Source organism: Cebus imitator, unplaced genomic scaffold, assembly GCF_001604975.1.
Source record: "Cebus imitator isolate Cc_AM_T3 unplaced genomic scaffold, Cebus_imitator-1.0 Scaffold94, whole genome shotgun sequence".
In the NCBI taxonomy this organism is placed as follows: domain Eukaryota; kingdom Metazoa; phylum Chordata; class Mammalia; order Primates; family Cebidae; genus Cebus; species Cebus imitator.
The window spans coordinates 2,323,492-2,346,696 of NW_016107409.1; the positions used below are offsets into that span (position 1 = coordinate 2,323,492).

The following is a 23,205-nucleotide window of genomic DNA, read 5'->3' on the forward strand; positions in this document are numbered from 1 at the left end:
ATCCAAAATAAAGAATTGGTCATTTGACACAGTTACAAAATATCATGGCATTTGCTTCTTGTTCCCCACTGAGAAAGCACAGTCCAGTCTCATAATTCCACTGAAGTTTACACAACAAAAATCCTTTCTCCCAGTTGCACAGTGTATGTATTTGCTTGAGGAAATACCTACTCTCTCAAACAAAAACAACTGTGTCTAAAATCCCAGGACACTTCTGGCTTTGGCTACGGTAAATAAAGACTTCCATTTTCTTTCCTCTCCAAGGACATTGCTCAACAAATAAGAGGCTTCACTCTGGCTGGAAAAAGGAAAAGCAAGTCATTACATCTCTGTCTCTCTGCCTCTGTCTCCGTCTCTCTCTTTCTGTCTCTCACACACACACACCACAGACACTAATTCACAACCCCTCCCTTATTGCCCACCCTAAGGACCTTGGTTGCTCTGTTACTCCCAGCTTTATTTGGGCCATTTGCCCTTGGAATGTTGTTAAGGTTTCTCATTGTCAGTTGAAAATCCCTATGACCTCACAACAGAGACTCAAAACTTCTCTTTTGCCCTTCTTCCTAGAGCCCATATTTCTCCCACCCTCCGAAGCTGCCATGCTGCCTGAACAGGTAGAGGCCACACCTGGTGTGAACGCCTGGCTTGTTAGCAGCTCTCTCTCCACCTCATCTGCAGGACATACGTGCCCTCTGCAAGCTCCATTTCACGACTTTCCCGGCTGAGATTTCAGTGGGTTTCACCTCAACTACTTTAGGTGTGTACTGTCATCATCCTCATTCAGAGTAATCCATTCTTTATTAGTTTGTTTTAGAAAGAAATAAGGAAGTATGTAGCCTCAGGATGCTTGCAGTAGGCTTGTTTCTGTGAGGGGATTCAGCCATGTGGCAGAGCCAACATCTGGGGAGGAAGGCCCACAGATGCCCTAGTTAAACAGGGCGTGAAGTCCAACTCCCCTTAGGATATTTCAGTTATATGAGATAATCAAATCCCTTTATTATGTAAGCCACTTGGGGTTGGGTTTTCTGTTACTTGCAACTAAAAATATCCCAAGTAACATACCAAATCTCCTCTAACCCCAGAAAGTGACTTTCCTCCCCTCAAGAGAGGACTTGCCTCCCCTGTCAGGACTAGATGGGCTTCTCTCAAGAACCCAAACCCAACTCTAGTCCTTTTCCTGCTTTCCTTTCTTCTGTCAATGTTCAGTTTCCATTTCTGGCAGCCTTTCATGTCTTCGCTTTTTGTTTTTGTTTAAAAAAAACAACTCAGAATTAGTTTGAATTTTAAAATTTTTAACTTAATTTTTATTTTACTTCAGAAATATCGCCGGGCGCGGTGGCTCAAGCCTGTAATCCCAGCACTTTGGGAGGCCGAGGCGGGTGGATCACGAGGTCAAGAGATCGAGACCATCCTGGTCAACATGGTGAAACCCCGTCTCTACTAAAACTACAAAACATTAACTGGGCATGGTGGCGCGTGCCTATAATCCCAGCTACTCAGGAGGCTGAGGCAGGAGAATTGCCCGAACCCAGGAGGCGGAGGTTGCGGTGAGCCAAGATCGCGCCATTGCACTCCAGCCTGGGTAACAAGAGCGAAACTCCGTCTCAAAAAAAAAAGCAGAAATACCTATTCACAAGTTAGGCAATTACACAGTTCTTAAAACGAGAAGTCCCCACCCTATCCTCCCACCTCCAACTTCTCCACAGAGGTAATCTCTGCCCATTCTTTCTTCTTTTTCTACCTGTATTTACCTCTTACTGCCAAATAAAATGGTTGTAGAGCTATTCACCATTTTCCAGCTTTAGTTATTGTGCATTTTCTGTGATGGAAGATGGCAACTTAGGTTTCTTATGCCTCTCCCACACATGTGCATATCTTCTCCCTTTATTTTCTGAAAAAAGGTTATATCACAGTATTTCACTCTAGCAGCCCAGCCCACCCCACTTATCTGTGGGAGATGCATTTTAAGACCCCCAATGGATTCCTGAAACCATGAATAGTACCAAACTTGATTGCTGTCAATTGGAAAACATTACTGTTCATGTCTTCCACTTTTTCATCACATTCATAAATGTAGTACCTTTTCATCTTAACTAAGCATTTATCACACACTGTGAAGTGTGATAAATACTTTTTGCAGCTTGGGGTGCAACAGCAAAACTAGCACAAATTTCTTTTGCCTTCTTCACAATTTTACAGATAGATTTGTTCTTACTGTGGATCTTAGCAACCTCAGCATGCTTTTTTCTTTCTTTCCTTATTAAGTCGAGAACTTTCACCTTTTCTCTTAGGGGAAGCACTTTACAGCTTCTCCTTGGTGTACCTTATTTGCTAGCATCATTACTCTTATGCTTTGGGGTCATTATTAAGTAAAATAAGAGTGAGTTTAACACAAGCACTATTACACCACAATAGTTGGTTTGATCAACTGGATGATGACTCAGTGACTCATGGGTAGGTAGCATATATATTGTGGATCCACTGGAGAAATCTCACACCATCCCACTTTTCCCTACCCAGAACATGAGTAGAGTGGGATAGTGTGAGACTTCAACACGTTACTCAGAATAGCATGTGTTTTAAAACTTAAGACTTGTTCTTGACTGGCAGTCTCTTGGCTAATAGGAAAAAACAAACAGACAAAGAAAAACTTAAGACGTGTTTATTTCTGGAATTTTCCATTTAATATTTTCAGACTATTTAACCATGAGTAACTGAAGAAAGCAAAATCACAGATAATGGGAGACTACTATAGTCACATTATTTGCTATGTAAATATTATTCACAGCTGAGCCATGTAGTGTACTATGGTTATATTTCCTAACACAAAAATTTCTTTTCCTCTAGCATTTAATAACTGTATTTTGTTTTCACTTGCTTGTTTTTTTATGTATTTGTCACTAGTTTCTCTAAATCTCTCCAAAAGAAATATAAATCCCTCTCAATGTGTATGAATCAATTAATTTCTTCTTTTTCTGGGAGACATCCATATTAGAGCCCTTTAAGAATCCTGCTCCAACATGAATGAGTTGCTTTCTGAGCCTGCCACACACCAACATCCTGGGAATTCCCTTCACCTTTCTCCTGTGTTGGATTCCTTGTTTCCTAGCTACCGTGTTTTCCTCTATCTTGGTTTAATGTCTTATTTTGGATGAACACATCCTCCACTAGCTTTCTGATAAAAGTGTAAGGGTGATGAAAATGCTGAGACCTTTTATACTAAAAGGTTTCTATCTACTCTAACATTTATTTGTTGGTGCTTTCCATGTTAGGGCCTTTTCCTCAAACGTGTTGTGGTCATTGACTGTTGTTCATCATTAAGAATGAGGCTCTGACTGGTTGACCAAATGCTGTGAGTAGAATGGATTTGTTGCACTGTGGGCTTCATTGTCAGGTGAGTAATAGGGCAAACACCCAGCTTTTGTGTTGAAGGATCCCCAGCTATCTGTATCAATCAGCCTTTTTTCTCAGATTACGCAGTTTTCCATAGGAGGATCCTCCACAGGGTCCTGTCTTGACAGGAATTGAGTCTGTCTGTCATCATTCTGGTAGCTAAATAAGGGAAGGGTACTAGGATTTGTGTTTAGCAGGAAGACTAATTTAGTCCCTCCCAACCTTCAGAATGCCATGTCACCTCCACCCTTTACTGTACCAGGAATCAACAACTCTAAGGAGAAAACCTTGGTTTTCTTGTGAAAGTGAGGAGGAGGAGGAAGCTGGTAGGAGACGAGAGCTTTTATTCAGACTTTCAATCTTCCTGGAAGTTTACAAGGGTAGCAGTGGGGAAGCACCCAGCCTATACTTCTACACAGAGAACTCTTACTAGCTGTGTAAACTTAAACAAGTTTCTTAATTGTTCTGAGCTTCAATTTCTTCAGCTGTAAAATGGAAACTCAGAGCTTTATATGTGCTGTCAAATGAGATTAATGAACGCAAAGTGCTTGGCATAATCTGCCTAGCAGGGGCAGTGCACTCAATTGTTGGCAGTTCAATGGTCATGGTGGTAGTAGTTGGTAGTATCCTTAGCCTTGTTTCAGTGGACAGAAAAGCATCTCTCACACTATCTAGCATTTTTCTACTCTCAAGAGGGAAGGCAGGGTCACCCTACTCATCTTCTGCCAAAATGTTAATAGAATTTCAGGGGTGCAACAGTCTTTGCAACTTGCCTTCTACTCCATCTTTCCCTTGTGTGCCCAACCCCAGCGCCTAGAGGTACCTCTTTTATTTTTGGCCTCCATCCCAGTGAATTAATGGGGAGAAGAACAGAAGCAAGGTCAACTAACCTACATCTCAAAAAAAAATTTGAGATACGTGACCTTGATGCTCTCCCTCCCATCCTACACACAACTCTTCCATTTCCTAGGGCAATGCCACAGATCTTCCTCCTACTTTTCCTGTCCTTCCTAATACTCTGGCAAGAGAGAAACAATAGAAATACTGTTGCTTTCAGTGTGTTAGAACTCCCTTCCCAGTGCAAAATGAAATTCTTCCTTCCCCTACTTATCACCAGTTCTCTTTTGCTCTAATCCTTCTCCCCTCTTTTCTCTCACTGTCCTTTCTTGGGACCTTGACGCTGTTTTGTGATAGGTCAGCCTTCCTCTTCACAGTTAGTCTTTCCCTGAATCTTAGGACGTGCTTCTTGTCTGCTCTGGGGTTTCCAGTAGCATTGTTAGTTGGCTATATCTCAGGGGATTGAAGAGGGCAGGGGAGCTGTAGAAGCTAGGGAAGTTGTGGCTGTTTTGAAGAATTTAGAAAGCCTGATGGGCCACAGATCTGGTTCAGGATCTGAAGAAAAGTAGGATCCAATGTGCTCTGTATTTTTTACCCGTCTGAAATTTCAGTCCACAGGACTCTAGTAGGGATTTTTCCTCCTGTATCTCTCATTAACACTCAACAACTGAAAATACACTGAATAAAATTTTTGAAGTAAGTCTTATTAACAAAAGTCATGGTCAACTAAATATTAAGAATCAATCAACATTTGTTGGCAATGATGTAAATACAAAGTCATTTGGAAACTATGAGTGAATGAAAATGGACACAAGGATACAGGAACAGGTCTCATCTAAGAGCTCCTTATACTCTTGTTTCCTTTTTCAGCCACACACTAACAGGGAAACCACACTTTATCTTTGCCTTCTGTGGATGGCCTTTTTTGAGTGCAGACCTTAGTCTGTCCTTAAAATTCTCCCCAGCAAAGTAATAGAGCAGAGGATTGAAGCAGGTGTTGGCTGCCGCCAAGGCCAGTGTGATGACCAAAGCTTTATGCAGCCTGTCTTTGCATATATCCACTTTCCATGTCACCAAGTGGAGCGTCCTCAGTGTGTGATAGGGCAGGAAACACAAGAAGAAGATAATCAAGGCGAGGACAATGGTGATCAGTGTCTTCCTGTGAGAAACTCGCAGCCCCAATTCTGGGACCTCCACTTTTAACAGAACTCGAATGATCAGCAGGTAACAGATGCTGAGTGTGAAAAATGGGAGCAGAAAGCCCACCACCAAGGCAATATAGTTCATGGTCTGCAGCTTATTAAGTTTATAGAGAGTCAGCTCTAAGCATAATGTAATATTGCCGTTCTGCTCAGAGGCATGATCCAGAAGCTTTACTGAGGAAGCCATGATAAAGATCCATATGATCCCACATAGGATCCAGGCACTCCTGATGCTGATGACATGGAGAAGCCGAAAGGGGTGAACAGTTGCCAGGAAACGCACAACACTCAGCACGGTCAGGAAATAAATGCTGCTGTACATGTTGACATACAAGGAATAAGACATAATCCTGCAGGCCAGGTCTCCAAATATCCAGTTAGAGCCTCTAAGGTAATAGTCAGCCCTGAAGGGAAGTGTGCTTATGAACAGGAGATCCGAAATAGCCAGATTTAGCATGAAAACGTTAACGGATGTGGACTTCTTACATGGCTGCAGGAAAACATATATGGACAAGCCATTTCCCAAGACTCCCCAGGCAAATATTATCAGATATACAATTGGGAAAAATTTTCTCTTGAAGTTTTCAGTTGTGCAGTTACTGCTGTTGTTATTGCTGAAGGTGCCATTTGGTTCCATTTCTGATAAGGAGATGGATGGATGTAAGGACATAAATGTTCTCTCTATCCTGGGTTAAAAAGAAACAGACACAAAAAGTTACTTTGTGAATTTCCCTTTTTCCTTCTTGCTTACTGATTATATCTCTCTAGGTTTTAACAAAACAGGGAGCAATACCATTTTTTCTTTGAAAGTTGAGTTTTAAAATATTGGTTAAGTCTTTACTATATGTTGCATTATATTTCATAATAAATTTACATTTTCTGATTTATAAAATGTAGAATAGCCATAATTTGTTTGGCAGAAGCTGAAACTTCAAACTTAGGGAACTTATGACCTAGTGCCCATGTTGACATGAATACCTCCCTGTGAACCTAAAACTACTGAATAGCAGATTTCTCATCAGAAGCTGTGGAGCACAGGAGAAAATGACACATTTCTCAAATGCTGAAAGAAAAGACCTGTCAACCTAGCATTCTATATCCAGCAAAAATATTTTTCAAGTACAAGGAGAAAATCAAGACTTTTTCAGATGACGGAAAACTAAGACTTTGTTGCCAGTAAACCTATCTTAAAAGAATGACTAGGCCAGTTGCAATAGCTCACGCCTGTAATCCCAGCACTTTGGGAGGCTGAGGCAAGTGGATTACCTGAGGTCAGGAGTTCAAGACCAGTCTGGCCAACATGGTGAAACCCCATCTGTACTAAAAATATAAAAATTAGCTGGGTATAGTGGCAGGCACCTGTAATCTTAGCTACTCGGAAGGCTAAGGCAGGAGAATTGCTTGAACCTGGGAGGTGGAGGTTGCAATGAGCTGAGATTGTGCAATTGCACTCCAGCTTGGACAACAATAGTGAAACTCCTTCTCAAAAGAAAAAAAAAAAAAGGAAGTTCTCTAAATAGAAAGGAATTCATAAAAGAAGGAACCTTAGAACATTAGAAAATAAGAACACGGTAAGCCAAAATATGGGTAAATACAATAGGCTATCCATCTCTTTTAGAGTCTAGGTTACATTTAGCATTTTGAAACAAAAATGTTAATGCTGTCTGATTGGTTTTAAATGGATGTAGAGGAATTATTAAGATAATTATATTATAAATGAGAGAAGGTAAACAGACATAAAAGGAGGTAAGTTTTCTATACTTCACTTGAACTGGTAGAATGATAATGTGAATAGATTATTGTAATATACATATATATATATATATATATATATATATATATAGAGAGAGAGAGAGAGAGAGAGAGAGAAATACCTAGAGCATCCACCAAAATGATATACAAAGGGATATACTCAAAGGCATTACAGGTAAATACAAATAAAATTCAAAAAGTGTTCAGATAACCAACAGCAAGGCAGGAAAAAGAAAACAGATAATAAAAACAGAAAACAAAAAATATATTGCAGACATCCCTGATTCATCAATAATTACATTAAATATAAGTAGTCTAAATATACCAATTAAAAGATAGAGGATTGAAATACATTTTTTAAATGACCCTATTATGTACTGCCTATAACAAACACTTCAAATAGCAGTATTGGCTGGTTGAAAGTAAAAGGATGAAAAAAATGCATGTTATTCAAATCAAAGGAAATCAGGAATGGCTCTTTTAGTATCAAATATAGTGGACTTCAAAGCAAAGGACATTGCCAGAGACAGTGAGGGACACTATATAATAACAACAGGGTTTAACCACTACGAAGACATATCAATTCTAAATGGGTATGCACCAAACAACAGAGTTTGCAAAACTAAAAAAACTGAAAGGAGAAATATTTGGTGACTTCAAGACCCTCTCTCAGCAATTGATGAAGCAAATAGACAAAAACTCAGCAAGGGCATAGAGAAACTAAAAACACCATCAACCAACAGGATCAAATTGACATTTATAAAACAGTTCACCCAACAAGAGCAGAATATTCATGCTTTTAAGTGCACACAAAAGTGCAAAAACAATTCAGTGGAGGAAAGATAGTCTTTTCAGAGGCATTGGAGCAATTAGCCATAGGCAAAAAAAAAAAAAAAAAAAACCTTAAACTAAACCTCATACTTTATACAAAAATTAACTAAAATGCAGCATGGACTTCATGTAGAATGTAAAACTATACAATTTTTAGGAAAAAAATTAGAGAGAATCTTTGGGATCTAGAACTGGCAAAGAGTTCTTAGACTTGATACCAAAAACATGATCCATAAAAGAAAACATTGATAAATTGGAGCTCATCAAGATGATAAATTTTTGCCCCACAAAATACTCTGTTAAGATAAAAATAAAAGCTACAGACTGGAGAGAATATTTGCAAACCACTTATCAAAACAAAATTATTTGGAATATATAAAGAACTCTTGAAAATCAACAGTAAAACAAGCTAACAAACAAACAAATAAAAAATTCCAATTAGAAAATGGGCAAAAGATAGAAACAAACACTTTAGAAGATATACAGGTAGCATAAAAGCACATGAAAAATTGTTCAACATTACTGGCCATTAGGGAAATGCAAATTAAAACATGATAAGATATTACTACATACTTATTAGAATGGCTACAATAAAAAATAGTGACTACACCAAACACAGAGAAACTGGATCACTCAGACATTGCTGGTCAAAGTGTAAAATGATAGTCATTCTGGAAAACAATTTGACTATTTCCTAAAAAACTAAACATGCAACTACCGTGCATTCCAGTAATTATACTCCTGGGCATTTATCTCAGGGAAATAAAATCCTATACATCCATGATTACTGCAGTTTTATTGGTAATAGCCCCAAACAGGAAATAACTCAGATAGCCTTCGATAGTTAAACAAACTGTGGTACATGCATACCATGGAATTCTACTGAGCAATGAAAGGAGTGAACCATTAATACATTCAGTAACTAGAATAGACCTCTAGGTAGCTAAGTTATATGAAAATAAAAACGAATTATACAGTGTGATCTCATTTATATAACATCCTTGAATTGAAAAAAGCTATAGAAACGGAGAACACAGATTTGTAGCTGCCAGGGATTAAGAAGGTGGTGAGGGTGGGAGGGAAGTAGAGGTAGCTAAAACGAGAAGTTTGAGGCATCCTTGTGGTGACAGAAATATTATGCATCATAACTGTATCAATGTCAATATTTGGAATGTACAGGAGTTAGAGATTAGCCTGGGCAACACAGTGAGACCATGTCTCTACAAGCAAGCAAGCAAGCAACGGGAGAGGAGAGGAGAGGAGGAGGGGGAGGGGAAAGGAAAGGAAAAAGGAAAGGAAAGGGGAAAGGGGAAGGAAGAAAGCAAAGAGAGAGAGAAAAGAAAAGGAAGGAAAAGAAGGGAGGAAGGGAGAGAGGAAGGGAGGGAAGGGAGGGAGGGAGGGAGGGAGGAAGGGAGAATTAACAGAAATGGAGTTTCATGAGATTCTTTTGAAGTCTTTGCTGCCTTGAGCAAGTATCCTTGACTCAGTAAGGATGCATGCATGTGGGACCCTGTTCATGGCTAGGCTCTGCTATTTTGTTGAGAGCTATCAGCAATGAGTTTATTTTGTTTTCCTGGGAATAAATCCTCATAATCCTTTTAGCCTGTAAAACTTGCTGTAAACCTAGTCAGTTGAAAAATTGTTTTCTAGCCTCTAACAGCTGTTCTATGATCTGTTTATTGTCCTGAGTGTTGTTGGTCTATACAAGGAAAAGTTCATAAGGAAAGCAAAAGTAAAGTCCCCATAAGTCTGTTCTCTGGCTCCAGGGACTGAGAATTCACGACTGACATGCTTTGGACAAACTTTGTCATTTGGATAAACTTTGTGTGAGGTCACCATTTCAAAACTTGTAAAGACTTCCTCTGTCTTATCTTTGTGACCTTGAGAACTACTTTATTTCGTTTCTCAGTCCTCACTGTAGACAACTGACCTTTACTCAAATTCTGGAGACTCAAGATCAGAGAATCAAGGTCAGACAAGTGCCACCCTTACAGACCACTGCATCTCTGATGGGCTCCACTCAACCTAAAACTGCACTTCTTCCAGGCCAGATGCCTGTTTTCTTTCTGATTTCCTCACCGTAGCACAAACATGCATGTTTATCTCTACAACTGGCACAGGTTCACCAAGGACAATATGGGATTGCAATGGCCACCTTGAGGAACTTTTGATATAAACATGATTGTTTAGAGGCACTTCAGAGAAGTATGAAGAAACCTTCAAGAGAAGATTGTCTTATTTGTCTAACAGTGATTCATTTGTTTAAAGTTGGTGATAGCCTCCTTTTATTTCCATACTTTGAGAATTAGTAAGTGCTGGTTAATCAATAAAATTGGCAAGGGCTTAAACCAATTTTAATGTCACTCTTTTTATATTTCAAAAGCTATTCTTTTATATATAAACATTCCTCCTCCTCTTTTCAGAGGGAACATAATTAACCTTTTTTGGTGTTGATTTCATATTCATCTGCAGCAGGCTCTCTTTTCCTTTTTTCCCCTCTATTCCCTCCTCTTTCTTTTCCCCTCTCTTCAGAAATTAATTGTTACCTTATTAAATGAGTCATTCACTTTTTATGTACACATTGGAGGTATATCTAGTTCAGATAGTCAAAATGTCTGGAAAAAAAGGGAAAAATGTTATTAAACTTTATTTCTGTGGGCACTAACAATATATTTACATAGTAGCCTTTATTACAGTCATGAGCAAAGAAGAAAAGGCATTATCTATAAGTCAAAAGATTACATTTTTGGCATGAATCAGACTCTTCAAAAATTACTTTAACATAAAAACTACTGTCACCCCAATATTTTGGTTTCTACAAGACCAGAGTTAAATTTTTTTTATTAAACTGAATTTTCTACATTAGTTGTATGAATTCAACCAGATTCCACTATTTATAAAACTTATTTAAAATTTAGAATTTTAGTTTAATACATATGAAATTGTATTAAACTAAAGCGAATGATAATAATAAATGTCTTTATAATTTTTATGAAATTATTACAATGCTACAAATCGTAAGATTTCATTTGTTAACTAAAATTGTAATTTCCTGATCCTTAACTAACTTTAAGGCCTTAGACAAATGGTTAATTGATAATAATCCTTTGGATGCCTAGACAATCTCTAAATGAGAAACATAAAAACCTGGTCATTAAATAGAGTTACTTTTGTTTCTTAACATGACAATAGATTAACAAAATATGCAATTTCTTTGGATGACATCATATATTTATATATTGAAATTGTTTAAATTGTATGAAATAAATGCTAGTAGACCAAAAAATATCTAAATAAGTTCTGCTTTCTCTCCTTTTTCTTTTGTGCCTAAAGAAAAGGAAGGTTGATTACTTTGGTTAAAGATGATAATTAATATAAATGTTTAATACAGAGAAACACAAATATGCATACAGGATAACAAATATGATTTTCTGTTTACAGGAAAGTTGAAACCATTTATTCAGAGGGTAAATTTTATTTTGACATACATATTATTTTACCTAATAGATTTAATTTTAAAGCTATAGTTAAACATTTAAAATGTATTACCTATTTGTATATTTACATATCTGTATATGCCTAAATGCGTACAGGTAAAAGCATATTAATAAATTGGCTCCTGTAGACTGTTACAAGAATAATGTACAAAAACAGGAAAATTAGAATTTGAATCTTTTTAATATATAAAAATAAGTTTTGCTATGTCCATATTAGTAAATATTTTTTGTCAATAAAATATTCCATTAACTTTCAGTGTAGTGCTTTTGACACTTTAAAATTATTTTTAAAAGACCCCTTGCTTTAATAAAATGTTGTTTCTGATGACTATTGTGAATTGCTATGTGTTTTTACAATGCCGTCTGTAATTATTTCTGGACTCTAGATACTTATGACTTACATCTTGTCTCCTGGAACAACTATTCTTGATTCTTTCCAAAATTCAGGTCCCAAATTCAAAATAATCAAGCTATTAATATGTCTTTTGTGCCTAAGCTATCTTTGGGTTTATTGTAATGGCTATTAGGTAACACAGGATTTGTTTTGTCATCTATGAAAGGAAGGACAATGGGAATAATTACATATTCAAATATCCTTTGAATTTAAATTAATTTAAAAGCATTATGAAAGCTCTTTTATTTACCAAACTTAGTAATAAAAAGCTAATAAAAATATTTTTTCCTAAGTTATATTTAAAATATGCTAATATAAATATCTTTCAAGGATTATATGCTTTTTTTGAGTTAAAAAAGAATACTCCTGTTTAAGCACAAAGATTACTCTAATAACTGTGTATCAAAATATCTTTTTCCAGGATTCTCAACTAACAACCCCATTTTTTTTTTTTTTGTCGTGAAAAGTCGGAACAAACACTAGGAGCTTTGACTGAATGACGTGGGACTCATCGGAAATCTATTGTTTATTTCAGTCTTTCATCAGCTCCAGTAGCCACAGTATAGTTGTCTCATCTAAGAGCTCTAGCAGCTGCAGCAAAGTTTGTGGAAGCCGGAGTGATTTGGTCAAATTAGTCCTAGGATCTACACTAACCCTAATAATTACCCTGCTGTTTTATTGCTAGATATCACTCAGGATTTTTCAGCTAGTCACTTTATCTCCTAAGAAATGTTGTTGGTTTCCCTTCAAATATATTCATCACTGTAACACTCTAAACCCAATGACCCTCCTTCCTTCATCTGTAGAAAAAGAAGCTGATGATTGGTTACCTCTGTTGAGGAACTCTCCACACATTGCACGGACCTTCTATAGACTCCCTTGGATATCCCCAATTTAACTTTGCTTGTTGTTGGTTCAGACTAAACAAACAAATAAACAAACAAAAACTAAAAATTGCCTAGTAGACTATGCTATCACTGACTTGGTGATAGCAAGTCTAGGTAAAGCTTATATTTCAAAAGTAATGTGAGCTTTACCTAGACATAAAATAAGTTCAGATGGCAAAATTAATTGCCCTCATCCAGACCTGCCAGCTGACAAAAGAAAAAAAAATACTTATACCCTGATATAGGCATATGATTTGGGACTAGTCCACGAATTCAAAATGCTTTAAAAAAGAAGAGGTCTCTTGATGCTACAAGAACCCCTATAAAATAGACGGTGAGTCTCAGATACTTGGGAAGCTGAGGCAGGAGGATTGCTTGAGCCCAGGAGGTTGAGGCTACAGTGAGTCATGATTGCACCACTGGACTCCAGCAAAATACTTCTGCTGAGGTCCTGACAAGCCTATCAGCAAAACCTAATCCTTCAGGAGTGAGAACAAAGATTAGGCCTATCCTGGGTAAAAACAGTTACTCAGAGACACTCCAGCCTGCTTAGCAGGACTTGTTTGACTTCACTGAAGGAATTTTCCCACCTCTAGTGAACGCCCCTAACCATCACCAAATTTTAAAAAAGGCAAATTCCTTTTGTAATTAATGATTTTTAAATTTCTACTATTAATACAGTTTCTGCTTCACCAGGACAGTCCTTCTCAGGTGGACATAAGGCTAACACCTACCTGCCACACACTAACTTTCCTGTGTATTCAGGAAAATTGTTAGAGAATTTCAGTTGTTTAAAACTACCACCCCTCTAGTGGATCATGTTTCCCTAGAAAGAATGGAAAGAAATCTCCAAAAAATGCAAGCACAGGAAAGCAAACTCTCCAGATGGAAGGCTACATTCTTGTGTTGCATACTGTGTGTTTTAGTCAAGGTTCTTCAGACAGACAGAACCAATAGGATATTATAGAATTATAGAAGATAGATAAATCGATAGAAGATAGATGATTGATAGATAATTGATAGATAATAATTGATAGATAACAGGTAGATAATAGAGAGATATATGATAGATGATAGATGATTGACAGATGATAGATTATAGAAAATTGATAGATGATTGATAGATGATAGATAATAATGATTAATAGAGAGACAGATGGTAGATGATTGATAGATAGTTGATAGATGATAGATAATTGACAGATAACAGATAGTTAATAATTGAGAAAGAGAGAGAGGGAGAGAGATGAGAGGAGATTTATTAGGGGAAATAGCTCACACATCACGGGGGTGGAGAAATCCCACAACAGGCCGTCTGCAAGCTAGAGACCCTGGGATGCTGGCAGCATGGCTCCATCCAAGCTTAAAGGCCTTAGAACCAGATGTAATTCTTAGGCTCAGTTTGAAGGCCTGAGAACCTGGGAGGCCCAGTAGTGAAAGTCTTAGAGTTCTAAGGCCAGAGAGCCTGGAGTTCTAATATCCAAGGCCAGGAGGAAGAGAGAGCAAATCCTTTTATCTTCTTTTTTGCTCTATTCTGGCCCCCAGCCAATTAGACAGTGTCCACCCACTGAGGGCAGAGTTCCCCTACACAGTCCACTGATTTACACGATAATCTCCTCCGGAAACACCTTCACAGGCATATGCAGAAGTCATGCTTTACAAGTTCTCCAGGTGTTCCTTAATCCAGTCAAGTTGACACTTAAAATGACACTAGGCAAGCAATGACTACTAAAGATGTAAAGTATCATCTAAAACTTGCCTCTGAGCCTGGAGAAAGTCATAAATTATACTACGTCTGCTCTGGAAGCCTAGGTTTAAATTTAAATTTGTAAGGCAGAGTTGTCATGGATAATCACATAGCCTTTAATCTCTTCTTAGCTAGCCAAAGAGAAATCGGAGCAGCCCATGACTATTGGAGGAAAGCCTATTGGACATCTAGAAAAGAACACACAGATTTGGGGGGACGAATTTTCATTGCTTTAATATGATAATCTGGGTCCCTGTTTTCAGAGTCTATTAGAAGAACTAAAAACCACATTTGCTTCTGCAAAGTCCTACTTCCTCGAATCTTACCCTCAAATTACCTAATACAAACACAAATCCTGTAACATATATAATTCCTGACTAACACTCTTTCCTGAGACATCCCAGTTTCCAATGGTGTGCATTTTTTCTGGATACAAGAAGCCCATAAACTAAATTCTGTTAACTACAGCCATGTTCCTAATGGCCTTTGACTAGAAGACCTTGATCCCGAGAATCCCGAGAATTTATAGTAAAGCAGTAATTAATTTAACCTACCCCAAAAGATGATTTGTCAACATATTTCTGATGCAGCAAGAATATTTTTCAATTCTTCTTTGGACATCTATGTGAAGATCATACTCAGAAAACATGGTTGACATGTAAATGATGTAAAAAAGAAGTTCTTTTTTTTTTTAATCCTTAAGTTAGCACTTCCCACATTATCATTACCAAACATGAATCCATGAGATGCTCTGTAAAAGAAAAGGCTTTCTTGGTCAAATTAGCCTGAGAAACATAGCAAGCTCTAATATGCCCCTCTTGGAGATTTGCAGTACATTTTAAAGGTTCCATAAGGTCCTACAGGAAGAAAAAAAAAAAAAAAAAGCCTGATTTACACAGAATTTCTCTCTTTTATTTAACCTTGAAAACTTTTTTGCATGCTAACTCAGTCTAACATCTCATAGAACTAATGTTCTGCACAATCAGACTTGAGGAAATGCTGATGTTGTTATGAAATTTATCTCAAAGATATCATTTATCTCGAATATGATTTTAACAGTAGAGAAAGAGAACCATCACCTAATAGGCTAGATCAACCAGCAAGAGAGTAAGGGAGCATGGACTTCAAGAGTTTGCAGTCAGGGAGCTCTAAGCAATTGCAATTGGGTAAATCAGCATTTCCAAGCATCCCTTACTTCATTTGAAAAATGGAGATTGTACTAGTCCCCTAGGGCTCTTAACAAAGTATCACAAACAGCGTAGATGAAAACAACAGAAATTTATTCTCTCACAGTTCTGAAGGCGAGAAGTCTGAAATCAAGGTGTCAGCAGGGTATACAGTTTGGATCTGTGTTCACCCAAATCTCATGTTCAATTGTAATCTCCAGTGTTGGAGGTGGGGCCTGGTAGGAGGTGATTGGATCATGGGGACAATTTCACATGAACGGTTTAGCACCATCCCTTCAGTGCTGTTCTCATGATAGTGAGTAAGTGAGCTCCTGTGAGTTCTCATGAGTGTTTAAAAGTGTATACCACCTCCCCCTTCTCTCTTCCTCCTGCTCCTGCCATGTAAGACACCTGCTCCTGCTTTGCCTTCACCATGAATAAAAGCTCCCTGAGGCCTCCCCAAAGGCAGATGCCACCATGCTTCCTGTAAAGCTTCTGGAACCCTGAGCCAATTAAACCTCTTTTCTTGGTAAATTACCCAGTCTCAGGTATTTCTTTATGGCAGTGCAAGAGTGGACTAATACAGCAGAGCTGTGCTTCCTTTGAAGGCTCTGGGGAAGAATCCCTCCTTGCCTCTTCTAGTTTTGGGTGGTTACCAGCAATCCTTGGCATTCCTTGACTTATAGACATGTGACTCCAATCTCTTGATTCTGTCATTATGTGGTATTTTCCTTCTGTATCTTCACATCATCTTTTTTCTGTGTTTTCTGTGTCTTCTCCTGTTCTTATAAGGACGCCAGTCACATTGGGCTTAGGGTCCACCATATTCCCTATGCCTTCATCTTAACATTACATCTGCAAAGACCTTATTTCCAAATAAGGTCACTTTCACAGGTACCTGGGGTTAGGACTTGGACATATTGTTTGGGGGTACATAATTCAACCACAAAAAGGATATGTAACACTTATTTCATAGAGCTGTTGTATTATGAGAGACAAACAGTGTATACTTCACAGGGTATTTGGCACAAAGTGTTCCCTCACTGTTCCACCTTTGTGAATGAATGTAGAGATATCTAACTTCAACACCTGTCATCCCATTAGCTACCAAGAATGAGCTGATGACAGAAACTCTCACATTCACATAAGGTATAAGTAAACTCCTCTTGATGTCTTTCTAGGAAGCATCAAGAGTTGTTTACTTTTTATACCTTATGTGAATGTGAGAGTTGATGTCATCTTTCTGTAGAAATACTGATTACTCTCAGATTATTCTGACATGTTCATAATGAGAATCTCTCAAGATTTCTCTACTCCTTTGTTCAAAGCCTATTTCTTCCATGAAATTCTCTGATAACTCATCTGCTCAATGAAGTTTCTCTGGAAAAGTGAATATGGGCCTGTAATCCTGGAACTTTGGGAGGCCAAGGTGGGAGAATCACCTGAGGCCCAGAGTTCAAGACCACCCTGGTCAACATAGTGAGACCCCCCCATCTCTGGAAAAGGTAATTTAAAAACATTAGCCATGCATGGTGGTATGCATCTATAGTCCTGGCTACTCAGGAGGCTAAGGCAAGAGGATTGCTTAAACCCAGGAGTCTGAGGTTGCAATGAGCTATGATCATGCCACAGTACTCCATCCAATCTGGGTGACAGAGTGAGACTCTTGTCTGTAAAAGTAGTTTTTTTTTAAAAAGTCACTATAGATTGTGAACTGGGAGAATACAACAAAAGAAAAGTGGAATACTCCATTATAATCCCCGTTCTAAATTTACAAATCAGAATTATGGGTTAAAAATTAGTTCCCTCTCTGGCAAAGATTTCATGATGAAGATGCCAAAAGCAATAGCAACAAAAGCGAAAATTGATAAATGGGATGTAATTAAACTTAAAAGCTTCTACACAGCAAAAGAAACTATCAGCAGAATAAACAGACAACCTATAGAATAGGAGAAAATGTTTGCAAACTACGCATCTGACAAAGGTCTAATATCCAGTATCTATAAGGAACTTAAACCAACTTGTAAGAAAAAAAACTCCATTAAAAAGTAGACAAAGGACATGAACAGAAACTTTTCAGAAGAAGACAAATTACACATGTAGCCAATAAGCATATGAAAAAAGCTCAATATTATGATCATTAGATAAATAAAAGTCAAAACCACAATGAGATAACATTTCATATCAGTCAGAATGGCTATTACTAAAAAGTCAAAGAAAAACAGATGCTGGTGACGTTGCAGAGAAAAGAGAATGCTTATACACTATTGGTGGGAGTGTAAATTAGTTCAAACACTGTGGAAAGCTGTCTGAGGATTCTTCGAAGAGCTAAAAACTGAATTCCCATTTGACCCAGCAATCCCACTACTGGGTATATACCCAAAGGAATATAAATCTTTCTATCATAAAGACACATTCACGCATATTTTCACTGCAGCGCTAGTCATAAGAGCAAAGACATGGAATCAACCTAAATGTCCATCAATGGGAAACTGGATAAAGAAAATGTGGTACATATGTACCATGGAATACTACGCAGCCATAAAAAAGAATGAGATCATGTCCTTTGTGGGAACATGGATGGAGCTGGGGGCCATCATCCTTAGAAAACTTACATAAGAAGAGAAAACCAATAATATAAGTTCTCACTTATAAGTGGGAGCTAAATGATGCGAACAGATGAACACAAAGAGAAGAACAACAGACACAGGTCTATTTGAGGGTGGATGGTGGGAGAAGGGAGAGGATAAAAAAAAAATAGTTATTGGGTACTAAGCTTAGCACTTGAGTGACAAAATAATCTGTATAACAAATCTCCGTGACACGAATTTACCTATATAACAAACCTGCACATGTACCCCTGAATCTAAAATAAAAGTTAAAAAAAATTTGTTCCCTATTAGTTCTGTGGGTGTAGTTCCCTATGAGTTTTGTGGGTGTAAGTTGATTTGAGAACTGATAAGATGAAATTTATCATATGTAGAGCTAAGCATCCAATCCTATTTCTGAGTTCACTGCTGGGGACTTAGTTCTGATTACATGGATAATGGCTCTCTCATTTTGATCTATCTCACAGCAAATCTGAGGTTCCTAGCTTAGATTGTAAGGTGAATGGTGAGGCCATTAGCTGGAATGGGAAGCATATACTTTAGAGCTCAGAAGACAGGTCAGGGTGGCAGATATAATTCAGGGAAATAGTCACATAGAGGGTGGAACTCTGTAAGCCTGCCTCAGGAAAGTGAATACAACAAAACCAGAAGCTTGGAGTTAGTGTCTTAACTCAATCTTACAGTGAATTAAACTTTCTATCAGTTGGCAGGGCCAGGACAGCGGGACTAGATGCACAACCAGAAGGCACTCCATTGGAATACTGGAGGTGGCACAGGCAGCATGTACAAGCCAGGTCAATAAAGCAAATGCAGAGCCAGATTAATGTCACAATTACATGTCAGCTCTGGATGGGCGGGAGACTAGAACCAGAGTTAACACAGAGCCTAGGGGACAAGGAGACAAGGCATGAGGACTAAGACTACTAAGACTGATATGGAACTGTCAGAGGAATTTTCACAAAAACGTCTCATGACAAATGGCCTTTTATTGAAAAGGACAGAGTCTTGTCCATCCACATGGGCCATAATAGTTTTAAAGAACCTGATTTTGGACCCAAGATTCTGTTAGAATCTTAAGGAAAGCTTACAGTTTAAGTTAGAGAAGGGGCTGGAAAAGTAGAAATAGACTTGAAAGCAATCAAGTCCTTAACTCTTTGACCATGAAGATCACCACTTGTTCCATCTCAAGATCAATAGGGCTGTGAATTGCAGTGAAAAGGGCAGCTCGAGAGAGGCAGGACCCAGCCCTGGACTCCTCCCTTGCTGGGGTATAGCAAGCCCTCAGGGACAATGTCAGCTGCAGATGCTGGAGGTAAGTCCTTTGTCAAAGGCAGTGCATGAAATCCAGCAGGCATGACCATAGACAAGAGGTCACCAAAAACAATGGTAATAGGTGGTCCACCAAAGATTTGAGGGGAGCAGATAGACCGAAACAGACCACAGCAATAAGGACTTCTTAAGCAACTGGCAAGGAAGGCAGACCTCATTGGAGAAGTCAGTCTGTAAGCAGCAAGGCCCTTACTACCAGGCCACAGTGCAAGGAGAGAACTTTAGATTTAGGAGGAGGCATGGCTAGTGCAGGTGGGTCGAGTCCGAGTTCTGAGTCAGACAAAGCCTTGAGCACAGAGGATCAGGCCAAGAATGTGAAGACAAGGGTCCATTTCCCCTAATCAACTGGGAATGACATCTCAGGAACAAAAGAGAAGTTTAATGTTAGAATTGAGGCACAAGATCAGAGCAGCTCCAAGGGCATCAATGAGTCCTGGAGTTGTTTCAGTTCCTCTGCTTGAGGTTGGGGTTGGTTCTAGGGAGCTGGACGGGAGTGGCAAATGGATGGGAGTGGTAGATGGTTGTCAAGCAGCCGCAGTTGTAGGGAGAGTATAAGCACAGAAGCTGGGGGCTTTGATACTAAGAGCATCTTATTCCCCAGAGAGCTAAAGAAAAAAAAAAAATCCTTCCTAGAAACCTCATGTAGCTAAAGTCTACCAGCAAAAAGCAGGGCCAGCCAAGGTTCAAAATTCCATTTAGCTCAACACTTTCTCTTGGGAAACCTTTAAAATATTTTGCCTGTGCTTTCCTGCTCATGAAAAATACATTTGACTACACCACACTGCAACCTTTCACTAGACTGGAAAAAAGAGAAAGAAAAAGAAAAAAAGAAAGAAAAGAAAATCACCTGCTAGATATAACTGTAAAAATTAGCCAAACCAATGAAGTATGTGACAGGAAGCTGAGAAATATATGAAGAGGTAAATTCAAGAGAAACTGGGAAATAATTTGGCAGCAAAATTTCCACTGCCTTAGTGGGAGAGGAGTGAGCATGTGCAAGCTTACTGGACTGAAAGGGGATTCAGAACAAAGACAGAATTAAGACTTCATCTCCTGCAGCTTTGCTGGTAATTAAACAACAAAGAAGGAACAGGGAGCAGCAGCAGATGGAGATTCCATATCTGAGTTAGGAAGAAAACCAAACACGCTGCGTGACCAGTTAAAGTCTGACAAGGGTGAATAGCTTACGCCGATGCTTAGAATGTTGTCACAGTCATAGCAAAGCTGCAACTGTTCCCGATCTCACAGATGTTATTTTTATTGATACTTAGAAAACTATATCTTTTGATACATTCTCATGGGATCATTAGACATTGGCACAGACTCCTCCCCCACCAGCCCCTCTCTGTCAACACTGACTATGGGCAGATGGGTTTGCCCACCTTCGGTTTCCAGATTTGAACCTGTGTCCTGCCCGCAGAGTCTGAAGATGCATTGACTCAAACACACCCAGAATAGCTGCAAGCGATGTGCAATTAGACAACCAGCTCCTCTGACATTGTGGTAAATTGCTACCAGGCAAATAATCTGGAGGACAGAGGTTGGTGCCCTTTGCATCATCTTTACAAAGAACGAATGATAGGCTTTTGTGTAGAGCAGCCCTGAGACACAGGGGGAAACCTGGTCGTCCTGCCATGCAGAAGTCTCCCTAGTTGCTACTCAGGGACCTTTTGAGTCTGCTGTTTGCCCACTCTGTCTGGCAGCTGTAGCTCCCACATTGGAAACCCTTCTGGTAAACTGGTATCAGGGTCCTTGACTTTCTGATTGCTAATCTCATGGCTCCTTATTTCAAGCTATCTGTCTCGGCCAAATCTAACCTAGGGCTCTGGGGAAGGGCATTTCCTTTGTCATCCCACCCCACCTCAAGCCACAGATGCTCCTTCACCCAACAAGAGGCAACAACAGCGAGTTGTATGGCAGTTACTCTGTGCCAGGCACTCGGCCACGCTCCTTACGATATTAACTCAATTGGTTCTCAAACAATCCTTGCTACTCTTATTTGATAACAGCCCTAGGTACTCTGATTTGGTGATTTTATAGATGAGAAGGCCAAATTGCACAGGCATGGAATAGCTTCTGTGACCAAATTCCCTTGCAAGTTAGTGGTAGGATGTGGCTTGAACCCAGTTGTCAGCTTAGTCAAAACATAGTCCTGCTTCTCTGCGCCACATATACTCAGCCCTGTGTACATGACAGTGAGGAAAACATAATCTGTTTTCTGGGCTGGTGAATGGGTCAAACAAATCAACAGGACAAAGCTCTGTGAGGAAGAAGAGGGCACAGAAAGAAACATCAACAGTGCTATGAGAATGCAGGGAAGGGCCACAGCCAGCCTTGAGGAATGGGCAGGGGGTGGTTTTTAAGGTTCTGGGGGAAACAAATTGACTAAGGAGTGAAGGGCAGGGAGTCTGGGCAGTGGAAAACGATGTACAAAGGTCCCAGGTTGAGAGCACATGGCAGGTTTGGGGAAGTGTAAATAACACAGTAGAGCCTAGGTGAAGCATGCAAGGGGGACGGGTGGGCAGAGAGGGGTTCCAGAGGGGCCTTTCTCATACCAAGGAATTGAGATTTCACCTTGAGGGCTGTGAGAGCCTCTGAAAGGCGGAGAGCAGACCTGCGTTTTAGAGAGGTGGCACTGGCAGCAGATGAGGACAGTTTGGTGGAGGCAAGCCCCAGGGCAGAGAGGTAAGGAGGCGTGCTCTTGTGATTGTGCAGGACATAGAAGCTGCACAGACCTGGATGGGACTAAGAGCTATAAAGGAGTGAGAACTGATCAGACTGTGGCTGGACTAAATACGGAAGGTCAGGGAAAACAGAAGTCAAGGTTCCTCTCAGGTATTAGGGGAGGGAAGTGGTGCCTTTCATGAATAAAAGGAACCTATGAAGAAGATGCTGATTGGGCTGAAGAAATGGGGAGTGTAATTTGGGGCATTTTGGATTTGAGGCATTCAAGAAATAGGCAAATGGAGCTGCCCTGTTGCTCTATATAGCTGGGGAGGAGGAACTAGGTGAGCCTGATGAATGTTAGGCTGTCAGCACTGGAGGGTAACTGAAGCCAGAGGAGTAAAGAGGCTCATACAGGGAAGTGTGAGAACAAAGGAGGATAGAACCTTGGGGAACACCAACAATTAAGGGACCAGCAGAGAGAAGAGGCTGGAATGATGATTGAGAAAGACTGGCCAAATGATATAAGCAGAGTCAAGAGCACAATGCCACGAAGGCTGAGAAAAAGACCGCTTTAAGGAGAACCGAGTGTTCAATGGGGATAAAAAATACCAGGTGGGCCCAGCACGGTGGCTCACGCCTGTAATCCCAGCACTTTGAGAGGCCGAGGTGGGCCGATCACTTGAGGTCAAGAGTTCAAGACCAGCCTGGCCAACATGGTGAAACCCCGTCTCTACTAAAAGTACAAAAGTTAACCCGGCGTGGTGGTGCAAACCTGTAATCCCAGTTACTCGGGAGACTGAGGCATGAGAATTTCTTGAACCCTGAAGGTGGAGACTGCAGCAGTGAACTGGGATGGCACCAATGCATTCCAGCCTGGGTGACAGAGTAAGACTC

General features: G+C 39.5%; 1 protein-coding gene across 5 annotated transcripts in view; it reads right to left on the reverse strand.

The window, feature by feature from the left end:
• Nucleotides 1-2,646: 2,646 nt before the first annotated feature.
• Nucleotides 2,647-23,205, reverse strand: part of CYSLTR2 (cysteinyl leukotriene receptor 2) — a 43,244-nt gene continuing 22,685 nt past the window's right edge. For 2 of the 5 annotated variants that reach the window (XM_017535927.2, XM_017535926.2), the window contains exons 2-3: nucleotides 10,562-10,630; nucleotides 2,647-6,118 (exon numbers count right to left, since the gene is read on the reverse strand). In XM_017535927.2, coding sequence (XP_017391416.1) covers nucleotides 5,077-6,118; nucleotides 10,562-10,578 — 1,059 coding nt within the window. In that variant the 5' untranslated portion in view covers nucleotides 10,579-10,630 and the 3' untranslated portion in view covers nucleotides 2,647-5,076. Of the gene's footprint in view, nucleotides 6,119-10,561; nucleotides 10,631-15,094; nucleotides 15,292-23,205 lie in introns of all 5 variants that reach the window. The other 3 variants (XM_017535925.2, XM_017535923.2, XM_017535928.2) reach the window with 3 other exon arrangements.